This window comes from Lissotriton vulgaris, chromosome 5 (genome assembly GCF_964263255.1).
Source record: "Lissotriton vulgaris chromosome 5, aLisVul1.2, whole genome shotgun sequence".
Classification (NCBI taxonomy): Eukaryota; Metazoa; Chordata; class Amphibia; order Caudata; family Salamandridae; genus Lissotriton; species Lissotriton vulgaris.
In genome coordinates this window covers 104,112,077-104,125,172 of record NC_141693.1, presented here as the reverse complement: position 1 = coordinate 104,125,172, position 13,096 = coordinate 104,112,077, and the positions used below count along the sequence as shown (strand labels likewise).

The 13,096-nt window shown below is 41.6% G+C and overlaps 1 protein-coding gene across 1 annotated transcript in view; it reads left to right on the top strand.

Annotated features, from left to right (window-relative positions):
- Positions 1 to 3,869: 3,869 nt before the first annotated feature.
- Positions 3,870 to 13,096, top strand: part of LOC147710300 (uncharacterized) — a 42,667-nt gene continuing 33,440 nt past the window's right edge. Inside the window, exons 1-2 of the mRNA XM_086919342.1 lie at positions 3,870 to 3,894; positions 4,564 to 4,935. Coding sequence (XP_086775468.1) covers positions 3,870 to 3,894; positions 4,564 to 4,935 — 397 coding nt within the window. The remainder of the gene's footprint in view (positions 3,895 to 4,563; positions 4,936 to 13,096) is intronic.

Sequence of the window (13,096 nt, the reverse complement as noted above, 5' to 3'; positions counted from 1 at the left end):
CTTTGCAAAGAATCCAGCAAAATAAACAACATGGCCTGCATTAGGGGCATATACACAACCCAACACAGAAACAAGTTTTCCAAACTATGTTTAGAAGCAAATATCTTCCGTCTGGGTTTCAAAAGTGCACCGTGTTTTTAATTGAGACAGATATCACTGTTTTTGGCATAGGTGCTAGAGTATTCCCTAGCATAGTGGGCATTTGTTAAATATTTGAAATTATGTAGGAATCTTTTGTACCTGGTGTAATATTTCATTGTGGGTGTTTTCTCTGTTCAACATACTAAATATGTTTTCCTACCGAATAGGAGTATTGAGACCTCTAACGTGCCATGACATTACATTAAAAGGAGAATTGATACCAAAAAGATGGTATTAAAATTAATTTTGTGTGTACCTCAAAATATGCATGGCCCAAAATACCGCCATCCTCTTTAAGGAATAAGCATAAGGCAAAACATGTAAAAGTGCATGAGGAAAAAGTCTAGGACGACGATAAACACAGACCTCCACCTATCACACAGAATAAACCACAACCTTGAGCTAGGGAATAAAAAACAAAACAAAGTTATGCACCACATTTACACCTTAAACGCAAACCTGTAACATAGACCAAATGCACAATTCCGAAAAACAACAAACAAACATGAATGTAGACAACATCAACACCCCTGAGCATGGCTACAACATGCTGTCGAAATCCTCACAGCATGACACCAGTTAAAGCTAAGCATAATGGCTATTAGTGTAAACACATAAGGTGTCGAGAACACAGAGCCTCTGAGAATAACTCAAACAATGAAAGGTACCCATGTTAAATGGGAAAGGCCCTTTCTTTAACTAATCTAATACACCAAGAGCCCAGACAAAATAAAAAAGAGAAACTCTTGCCCCATTAAGGCCAATCCCCTAAAAATGTGAATACATAAACATATCCCCAAATAATATACTATTTGCAACATAAATGTGTTCTCAATGAAATGAGGACAAAATGAGAGAGAAATGTCATGCACTTGTACTCAGCTCTTCATTTGTCAAAAAGTGCACACGTTGTGATGCTTTTCCTCCATCCCACCATCATTCTTAGGGGCATGGTAGTATCTGCACAGTGGGATCCTCCCGAGGTGGACTGGCGCACATGGATGGACAGTGTCTGATGCTTTAGAGCACATGAGCAGATATTGTGAGGGTCTTTCCAAGTGCCACAAGCCTTATGTAGTAATCCACACAAAAAGTTGAGATGAGATGACTTTTATTCAGTACAAGTCAAGTACAGCAACCATCAGCAAACCCACAAATACTGGTTTAAATTGGAACATTCACATTGATGCAATTCCACTGCATCATGACCGCATCATCTAATTCTAACCATTACCACATATCTTCCCCCCTATGGAATCAAAAATAAAGAAAGTAAGAAAACATTAGAAAATGTAACACATTGCAAAGTACAATATATATCAATGAACTATTTTACAAATAAATCACATTAACAATTTGCATTGCATCAAAACATACTTACAAATGAGACACTTTACACAAACTACCAAAACTCAATTTCTTCCCATCGTCTAATTCAACCACAGAGCCTTTAACTGAAACAACTTTATGTGGCTGAGAAAACTTACTTTCCCCCTTTCTTACAAAACCAAACTTCCTCACAACAACCCAATCACCTTCTTTGAAAATTAAATCCTTAACATGTCTCCTACTATCAAATTCCATCTTGTTGCGCCACTGACAATCAACAGCTCTCGACCTCATCTTTTCCCTATCAACCAAAACTTGATTTTTCTCCTTCAACCACATTGGAGACTCCTTAGTACCTGGTTCTCTTCCCTTCAAAGCCACAAAAGGAGAAACTCCAGTAACTGAATGTGATGTAATTCTGTGATCCCACATCATTCTTCGCAACTCATCCTTCCAAGATAAACCATTAGCCAAAGAAAGCTGTATGGAATCCATTATCATTCTATTGACCCTCTCTACAAGTCCATTTGCCTGCGGACGGAACAAAGCCACTCTCTCATGACTAATGCCCAAACTTAGAAGAAAACTAGTCATATCTGAAGAAACTAACTGAACACCATTGTCAGTTATGAGAGTTTTGGGTACCCCTTCTTCCAGGAAAACCTCTTTCAAAAATGCAATCACATTTGAAGTGCAAATTTGCCCCATTGATTTGCAAGTAAACCACTTGCTATGGTAATCCACCAACACTAGCAAAAACCGATTATTGCAACCCAATTTGTCAATAGGACCCAAAACATCCAAGGCTAATTTCTCCCAAGGTTTCATGGGCAATTCCACACACCTCAACGGAGGTTCCCTTGTAATCTTCACTTTATCACTATTGCTACAAGCATGACAATCACGCACAAGATCCTCCACATTCTTGTCCATTTCTGGCCACCAATAAAATTCTCTCAACCTACGTTTAGTCAGACTCCTACCTAGGTGTCCCTCATGTACAATTCTCAACAACTTTGACCTCAACAAAATTGGTGGAACTATCCTATTTCTTCTTAAAATTTTGTCACCTTGCAAACTAAGTTCATCCTTAACAGATATAAATTGCTTATGTACAATCTCTTCATTAGATCCTTCCCAAGAATTCATAATCAATTCTTTTATCTTTTTGTATTCCATATCCAACTCCAAAGCTTCTCTCCACTCTTCTTGACTAACAGCGAATTCACTGTCAATATTCACCACATAGTCTTCTAAAATTTCTACACAAATATCATCCTCTACTGGCATCCTAGAAAGACAATCTGCAATGACATTCCTACTACCTCGCACATATTCCACCACAAAATTGTAATCTAAAACCGATAGTAACCACCTTGATATACGGGGAGTAACACTTCCATCCAAACCTCGTCCTCCTTTAAAAACATGAACTAAAGGTTTATGATCTGTCTTTACCACAAATGGCAACCCCCACAAATAATACCTAAAATGTGTTATCCCCCTAACAACATGCCAGTGCTTCCTTCTCTATGGTAGAATACGATCTTTCTGCTCCCTGCAATCTACGTGAAGCAAACCCAATGATGGTCTCATTACCATCTGACACCTGTATCAACACCGCCCCCAATCCAACATTGCTCGTGACTAATATAGACTTTTTCTTAAAGTCAAAATGTCCTAATGACGGAGCCTTTGAAATACATTCCTTTACCTTAACAAATGCGTCCTGACATCCAACACTCCATTCAAATAACACACCTTTTTTTAAAAGAACTCTCATTGGTTCCACTAAGTCAGCAAATTTAGGCACAAATTTAGCACAATATTCTGCGAGACCTAAAAATGATTTTAACTGTTCCTTATTAGTGGGAGATGGAACATCCCTCACAGCTTTCACAATACTACCTTTTGGTCTTATACCATCTGCTGATATTTGATGACCTAAATAATTAACTTGACTTAGCCTTAACTGACACTTCTCTTTTTTTATTGTTAAACCATGCTCCAAAACTCTACGCAACACTTCATTCATCAACTGATCATGTTCTTCAAATGACCTTCCTACAATCATAATATCGTCTTGAAAACACAACACTCTCTCCATTCCCTTAAAAATATTCTGCATAATGCGTTGAAATACGGCTGAGGCTGACGCCAACCCAAACGGCATCCTACAGTACCTAAATGCCCCCAAAGGAGTCGCACATATTCCACCACAAAATTGAAATCTAAAACCGATAGTAACCACCTTGATATACGGGGAGTCACACTTCCATCCAAACCTCGTCCTCCTTTAAAAACATGAACTAAAGGTTTATGATCTGTCTTTACCACAAATGGCAACCCCATCCTCGTCGCCAAAATATGTAGTAATCCACACAAAAAGTTGAGATGAGATGACTTTTATTCAGTACAAGTCAAGTACAGCAACCATCAGCAAACCTACAAATACTGGTTTAAATTGGAACATTCACATTGATGCAATTCCACTGCATCATGACAGCATCATCTAATTCTAACCATTACCACACCTTTCATGCTGTTTGAGCCTGTTCCTCTCACAATTTGTCTCAGGGTGCCTTTAGATGTGCCTCCTCTCAATGTCTAGCAATATGCCCCATGAAATCACACACTGTCTATCCTGGAGCCACAAGCTCCTCATGATGTCTGGCCGCTTGGCCAACAGCTCTTCCTACTGTCCGTCATGTGACCAAGAATATCTCACCCTGTATATCCACGTGCCTTGATCACCAGACAGTCTCTGTCCCTGTAACTCAAGATATCTCATGTTGTTTAAGGACCCACTGATATCACAAACTATTTGTACTCCAAACACCTTGTACCGTCATTAATGTTGACCCAAACTACCCATTACATGTCCATGTGCCAAAAGGTTCTCATAATATGTGTCCATCCAAACTTCAGACCTTGGCCAAGAGAAAATAATAAAAGCCCCCCATTCACAATTCTCATTGGGATGTGGTGGGTGATATGAAATTATAACCGTAGTCCCTGCATATCCACTTATGATGCACAAGTTCTATTGACTTCAAGATATCTTATTGATTTCATGATTGTTCCTCATTTCAGACCTTTCATCAAAATCTCAAGTGCTCGGATCTGGAAAAGAAACTCAGTTGCCATTGTTGAAATCTCATCAAGCCCTCCATGATGGTGAGGCTAGACCAGAGGATGCGCTTCACCCTCAGAGCCAAAAAGAGAAATATGCGGACAAAATCTACCCTAGTGATTTGGACAATGTGGAGAAAACAAATCAACTAAATGAAAAGCGACTCCATGGGGATGGCAGTCAGGTGTCTGCAACTATTATTAGAAAGAGAATGAAAAAGAAGAGAGCGCCCAGGGAAGACTCCGACTCGGAACAAGAGAATCGCTTGAGTAAGAAGGATCGCCACTTGAGAAGAACTGCACATAGATCGAAAGCAAGAAATGTGAGTACGGGTGAGTATCTCAGCAATACCTCAAAAAAGGGTCCAGGATTTTAGTACTGCAGATATCAAGACAACCTGTTAGATCCCCAACATTCATTTTCCTTTCTGTGTTGGGCACAGAACGCTAATTATTAGATGGCATAATTATAATTAATATAATTATTATATATGAAAGGCACCATTGGGGTATTTAAATGTCTTTTTTTCTGGAATTTATTATGATTCTTATTGCACTGAGTCCGCCCAGCTAATTTTCCTTTGAATATTAAAGCTCAACGCAATTCAGTCTGGCTAAACAAAACAATTGTTAAGTTAAATCAAGAGGGGGGAGGAGGAAGGGATTGCGATCCATTCAGCTTCCTTGCATTATTACTCAAAATCAAAAAGGAATGGATCACTTGACCTGAGTAACCAGGGTTTGCAATATCCGTCTGGGTTGTCAATAAAAAACCCTAATTCACGTAATCAAATCGTAAGGCGGTATATCTTGGTTTTTCGCCCTGTGTTAAAAACGTGACAACATCATCATTGGGTTTAGTTTTTGTCGTATGCTTCCTCCATCCGGAGGACAACCACTGTGTATTGCAGTAATGATCAACAAAAAAAGGGGTAGTGAACAGTGCTCTAGTGCAGTGGAGGTTGGTTGTGATGTTAAAAATCTCGTATACCTAGATTGGGAATTCTTAATCGATCTAGGTTCAAGATTGTTTCAAAACCGTGTCGTGTGTATGTAGACTTGTTATTAGTCTGTTCACTACCCCTTTTTTCATTAGAAGATTTAGAGGGACCTGGGTCAAAACAACTTGAGAAGCCCCGTACATTTCACCCCAAACATATGTATGAGACAACGGGCAGCTCCAGAATCTTGGTGCCATCTAGTTCCTTGTTCTTGTTTTGCTTTCTTATCATTAAACGGGCCATCTTGCTTTAAAATCTAGTAGTTCATTCTGCAGAAGAGCACGGACTCTCAAAAAGTGTGTGACTGTAGCATAATGCCCATCTGTGCTCCCTTTGTGACATTAATCACTAACACTAATATGAGATGCTTTAAAAAATCTATTGAAACATCCCCCAAAAAATGTCATCAATTCCTTTGCTGACTCGCTCTATGATATTTTACTGACCTTATTCCTCTTAACAAGTCCACCATGTAGACTGCCTCATGGATTTCTCAGAGACGCATATAAGTGAAAATGATATCAGAACTGAAAAAAGGTGCTATCGGTATTTGTGAGAGTTACATGTTTTGGCCAGATGTACTAAGGTATTTTGCAGTTAAATCTGGTCCTTTGCGAACGCAAAAAGGCCTTTTGGTATATACTACACCCAAATGGCTCTTCGGTAACACATTACTGAATCACAACGTGGGCACCAGCTACATACCTCAATCGCTGTTTGGAAGGGGCGTGTTTAAGGCATCCATTCAAAATAGCAATTCTCAAAGGAAAATATTGTTATCTGGTCGCAAAGCATTAATACTTTACCGACTGCTTAAAAGCAGTGGTAACCCATATGCTGTGCTAGAAAATAAAAGAGCATTTTGTACCAGCTAGCAACAAGGTGTAGTCAACTAAATATAATCCATTTTTTAGGTCGAGCGTCAGCGAAAGACCTATTGTTTTCACTTTCGAGGGAATCTGAGACAGCGTTCGGCCACGCGCCTCTGCTGTCTCAGATTTGCCCTCGAGGGCGCGCACGGCGCCGTGCACATCCCCTGCCTCCGATTCACAGCCTCGCTCAATCACACACACAGCCACACTCACGCATGCGCGCACACACACATACACCCACGCAGGCACAATGCATCGGGACACACATATACACCGCACAGCTAACAGACACACAGCCACACATATACATACACACGCACAGCTACACACGCACACACACACTGTTACTTCCACACACGCGCCCCACCCCCCCCCCACTCACCGGGCTCTTCTTGTTTCCAAGGCTGCCGTGCACATCCCCTGTCCCGCACACACACACGCAGGCACACAAGCACACACACACGCAGGCATAACCACGCACGCACACTGCATACACACACGCGCACATAGACACACATACTGCCGCCGCCCCCCACCCCGCCCCCGCCGTCGCACACATACACAAGCGCACCAAGACCCCCCCTCCCGCCCCCCCCTACAACTAAGGCCCACTTACCGGCACTCCGGACATCTGCAGCCTCCGCGGGGCTCTTCCTCTGGCCAGGCACTCCGTGGACGCGGGCTTCACAAAACGGAAGTCCCGCCCCATGATAGGTTTCGGTTTTGTCAGTGCGCGCGCGTAGTTCTTGACTCTAGAAATTGCCGTATTCGCCATCCGCAATGGAAAGAAATTAACAAGCGTGAGACGTGCAAACCCACTAATTACTGGGTAAATATAATTCTTGCTACTTGTTTTATTTATGGTTTTAACTGCTGCAAATCTAGATGATCTTAACCACCCATTTGTTCATAAAGTTGCCGAACGAATATTTTTGGAGGCGATCTCTGAAGAGTCGTTTCCTGCTCTGCGCACCCCCGGCGGCAGCCACCGGGGTCTCCTCAGGAGGGTGACAGGAGTAAGTAAACTCATCGTGGAATTAAGCGGGAGGGGGGCAAGAACAGAACCCGCGTGCCACCCTGGCCCAGGACATTTAAATCGAATATTTCTGCTCAGACTTTCTGCTAATACGGAAATCGTGGAGGGATTTTCAGTCCGTCTTATGCTGTTATGTTGACGACGGGCTAATCGGCTGTAATCACGTGTGTGTATTTTGATTATTCCACTTTCCTCCTGTGATCTACTTACAGTTAAGGCTCCCGGTTTTATCGTATATTTATTTCTTATCAATATTTCCTTGTTTATTTATATATATATTTATTTTTCCTCAATTTAGCTTATGTTATACGGTTTGATTTTTGATGCCTGAAAATAAAATCCTGTAACTGTTTTTCACATTTATTGGTACATAAAATGTTTTCTCACACATGAATTTGTATGCAGATTAATGAGCCATTTTACAAAACCAACAATACATTTTTGTTACTGGGTTGTTAAAATGATAATGCGATGTTTATTTGTGTTAAATCCCTATGGCTGAACATCCGTTTATAAACTTGATTATTTCCGGAAATGTTGCTCTTTCTCTGCTGTCAGTATGCCTGTACAGTGATAGCTCAGTGACAAAGTGTGTATAGCTAACCTAAATAAATGGTTCCTGGTTGTTCCATTTTTATAAAGAAATACCCACGGGAAATGATTTCACATTTGGAATATTTGTAAAAATTAGTAAAACTGAAAATTTGTAGTCTTAATTGTACTAGAAATATCAAAGCGAACAGGCTGGGGGATCAATTATCTCTTTTCCAACCTGTGGCTTGGTAATTGTTGTGTTTTAGACGGGGTGGGTGTGGTACGCTGGTCATCCCATGGCGAATATGAGCCCTTTAGCAAGTTCATTTCAGATTATTTACCTGTCAAGAATGAGGTCGCCTGATCCATCCTTCAGGAAATGGGGAGTGGTACCTTCAGAGAGCCCTAAGGCAGAATGTTTTTTTTAGTCATTTGTAAAGCGCTGGCATTTGACACAGTTACTTCATAGCACTAGATGTTTCAGAGTCCGACGTTTTCGAATCGCCATCTCGGGCTGAGTCATCAGAAGTAGGTAGCCTACAAGCGTGGGTGGATGTTTTTTTGTGAATAAGTTGCCCAGATCAAGGTTCTACAAAAACCACTGTACTCCCAAGGGAATGGGGGTCCCTCCAGCATCTCACTGGTAGGTTGTGTGGGATGGGTAGCTGCTCAATTAATGATTTTGGGAAAGTGACCTTGCCTTTGAATATGTAGAATGGTATGTCCTGTGATTACATTTGTAAACCTACGGAGAGCGGTGTACCTGCAGCATTGGGGTATCAGCTGCTAATATAACATGGCCCATTTCTCCATATTTGTTGTGATTGGTATGTTCTTAACAATAATTCTAGTGCCAGAGTTGGACTTGTTCATGGAGTCCACTGGTGCCTCGGTGGCCGGCCAATACTTGTATCTGGGATGCTGCTTCTCCAAGAGGTCCCTCCTCCGCTCCTTTGCAGAGTTCCTCCTGGATGGGAAGACCAGGTGATTCATTTGGGGAAGGTGTTGCTGTCCATGAGTGATTTCCAAGTATCAACCCGCCCACCACCATACCAGCCACCTTAGATAGTGTTGTCTACTCAAATTGTGTGATGCAATCTGGCTTCTAGGAATGTAAATATTAAAAGTGCTTAAAAAAAAGTAAATCATTTGACCATCAGCATGTTTCTGTTCTGTGCTACTCAAACCCACCCACGTATCTTTATTGACAATACATTAGATGGTGTTAGGTATTGAGGTAATGAAACACTCTTTTTGAAACCGCCTCAGTTGTTTCATTAGATTGTATATTATGCATGATTTTGTTTGCTAAAACATACATTGAAGGGATTTTAGTCAAAGACGTTCATCCACTGGTCTATTAAATGCCTTTTACATTTAAAATGTTTCATTCTGCCCATCGCTGTATAGAGGGATTAGGTCAGCCCACTTTAACGACTTGCACTCTTCACTTAGAGAGGCTGCACTAATTCTGTGCTCATTGTTTATATCCACCTGAAAACAGTTCCTTTCTCTTGGGAGACAAAGCGTCAGACATTCACAAGCTTCAGACATCCACAAGCATCAGACATCCACAAACATCAGGTATCAGACATCCACAAACGTCAGGCATCCACAAGCATCAGACATCCAAAGGCATCAAGCATCCTCAAGCGTCAGGCATCCACAAGCATCAGGCATCCACAAGCGTCAGGCATCCACAAGCGTCAGGCATCCACAAGCGTCAGACATCCACAAGCGCCAGACATCCACAAGCGCCAGACATCCACAAGCGCCAGACATCCACAAGCGCCAGACATCCACAAGCGCCAGACATCCACAAGCGTCAGACATCCACAAGCAACAGACACCCACAAGCAACAGACACCCACAAGCAACAGACATCCACAAGCAACATACATCCACAAGCATCAGGCATCAGACATCCAGAAGCATCAGACATCCACAAACATCCAGAAGCATCAGACGTCCACAAGCATCCAGAAGCATCAGGCATCCACCAGCATCAGACATACACAAGCATCAGGCATCCACAAGCATCAGACAACCAGGAGAATCAGGCGTCCAGGAGCATCAGACATCCACAAGCATCAGGAGTTCACAAGCATCAGGCATCCACAAGCATCAGACATCCACAAGCATCAGACATACACAAGCAACAGACATCCACAAGCGTCAGGCATCCACAAGCGTCAGACATCCAGAAGCATCAGACATCCACAAGCATCAGACATCCACAAGCATCAGGCATCCACAAGCATCAGGCATCCAGAAGCATCAGGCATCCAGAAGCATCAGACATCCAGAAGCATCAGACATCCAGAAGCATCAGACATCCACAAACATCAAACATCCAGAAGCATCAGACCTCCACAAGCATCAGGCATCCACAAGCATCAGGCATCCACAAGCATCAGGCATCCACAAGTATCATGCATCACACATCCACAAGCATCAGGCATCCACAAGCATCACCCAGCAGACATCCACAAGCATCAGGCATTCAAAAAGGGTCTGGCATGCACAAGCTTCAGGCATTCACAAGCTTCAGGCATCCACAAGCGTCAGCCATCCACAAGCGTCAGCCATCCACAAGCGTCAGCCATCCACAAGCGTCAGCCATCCACAAGCGTCAGCCATCCACAAGCATCAGCCATCCACAAGCGTCAGCCATCCACAAGCGTCAGACATCCACAAACATCATGCATCAGACATCCACAAGCGTCAGCCATCCACAAGCATCAGACATAACAGCTCTTCTGTCGGGCCTTCCTTCCCTGTCCATTCTCGTCTCTGAGCCCACAGCAGAAGGCGTGCAGTGTGTTTTATTTATTTTACTGTCCATTTCAAACTGACTTTGTTGGTCAAAAAAGGATAAACGTCTAACTCGCCCAACTAGAATCAGACCCCAGATACTTCTTGTTGCACGCAGGAATATGTGGTGTAGTTAACTTGCTGAGGTGCCTTCACTTCATGGCTGGATAGAAAAAAAACTGTAAGGAGGCAGTCAAAGCAATGAGCACACTGGTAGTCCGGCTTCTCAGCGCTCACTGTGCCCGCCCGCTCAGAAAGCACAAAACTGTCAGATAAGACGCTTTGCCTATGTGCAGGAACTAAGATCTGAACTCAGGTTTTGTGCCTTTGAAGCCAGAGGCCACATGTCCGCCTCCTTTTGTTTGGTTACAGTGATTAACATCTTAGAATTCATTTATATTAGTAGCATAACACAGGTGCTCGAGGGGACACATTGAAACCTTGAATCAATATTAAAATTGCACACAGTAAATTCCTCGAATACGGGATGTTTACTGTCGCCCTCTATCTATCTATCTATCTATCTATCTATCTATCTATCTATCTATCTATCTATCTATCTATCTACCTACCTATCTATCGCCCTCACTCTATCTATCTATCTATCGCCCTCACTCTATCTATCTATCGGCCTCACTCTATATATCTATCGCACCACCACATCATCACTCAGGGCACCACAACATCACTCATCTCCACCACAGCATCAATCTGTGCAACCATTCAACAACAACTGGTTCAAATATGTTCATTCAATGTTTCAAGCTTTATTACAAATGTCGCAAAAAGATGTTAATATTTCACTTCTGTTCTTGGATTTTCGGCAAAATAAAATACACTGAACATAATCTTTACAAAAGTTATTTACAAAAGTTTAAGCTATTGTCATTATAAATTACAATAACTTTTAAGTATTAATTATTTAAAAAAAATTAAAAGCCATTGTTATTTGTAATATCAATACATCTAAGTCACGTAAATACAACACATATTGCATTACAAATGCTACAGGTGTCACATTTGCAAAAGTTAAAACTATTGGCATTGTAAATGACAAAGCTATTAATTTCGCAATTTTCAAAACCAACACATAAATAAAAAATGTGTAATTTACAATACCAATAGCTCAAACTTTCCTAATGCGAGACCTATTGCATTGCAAATGCTTGTGTTTATAGTTGCTCTTTATGCATTTTTGGTTTAAATATTATAAATAAAGTATCAGTTCACAACTCGTCTGTCAGCAGAAAGATTGTTGACTATCAAGCAATAAATTCTATTCAAACAGAAAAAGAAAAACAACACCAGAACGATTATGTAATTGCCCCAAACCAACCACTCGGAGTGAAGAAAATCAAGAAAAGATACCAAGGGCCAGATGTAGGTGGCCAAATACCGGTCGGTAATGGCCGAACTCCGCCATTACCGACCGGCATTTGGCGTTTTAGATGTAGGGGGCTTAAAAATTACCGATTCGGTAAATTTACAAATTACCGAATCGGTAAATTTACCGAATTGGTAATTTGAGATGTAGGTGGCACTGAAAACAGTGCCACAGTGCCTTAAGGATTCGTTATTTACCACCAACTATTAGTTGGTGGTAAATAACGAATACCCGTGTACATGCAAATCTGTGCATGTACACCTGTGCCATGTGGCATACATACATGCCCTAAGGGCTTGTATGTGTGTCACATTGCACAAAAGCCGGAATCAGGGGTGTAACAGGGTGTCAAAGTGACACCCTGCCACCCTTGAGAATTTGGTAAATTTACCGAATCGGTAATTACCGATTCGGTAATTACCATTGATTCCTATGGGCCTCAAGGCCCATAGGAATCAATGGCAATTACCGAATCGGTAAATACCGATTCGGTAATTACCGAATCTTAAAGATTCGGTAATTGTTACTGAATATTTACCTACAAGGCATTTACTGATTTGTAAAGACCGAATAGGTAAAATTCGGTATTTACGAATCGGTAAATGGCATTTCCCTACATCTAGCCCCAGGAGTCTAATAACAGAGCATGCATTGTCCATGATGAAGAGAAGGAATATGAACGTTCCTGTGGGGAGAATAATCCACTGATCCGAGAGTCCAGTCAAGTCGTCTGTTGTGTTATATTGTTCTCTATTTGTTCTTTTCGGTTCGTTTTTACCTTTTGATGTTGAACAGAAGAGAGTGTGTCCCCTGATCAGGAGATTGCCCATTAATTAGTATCAAGCAGTATTTG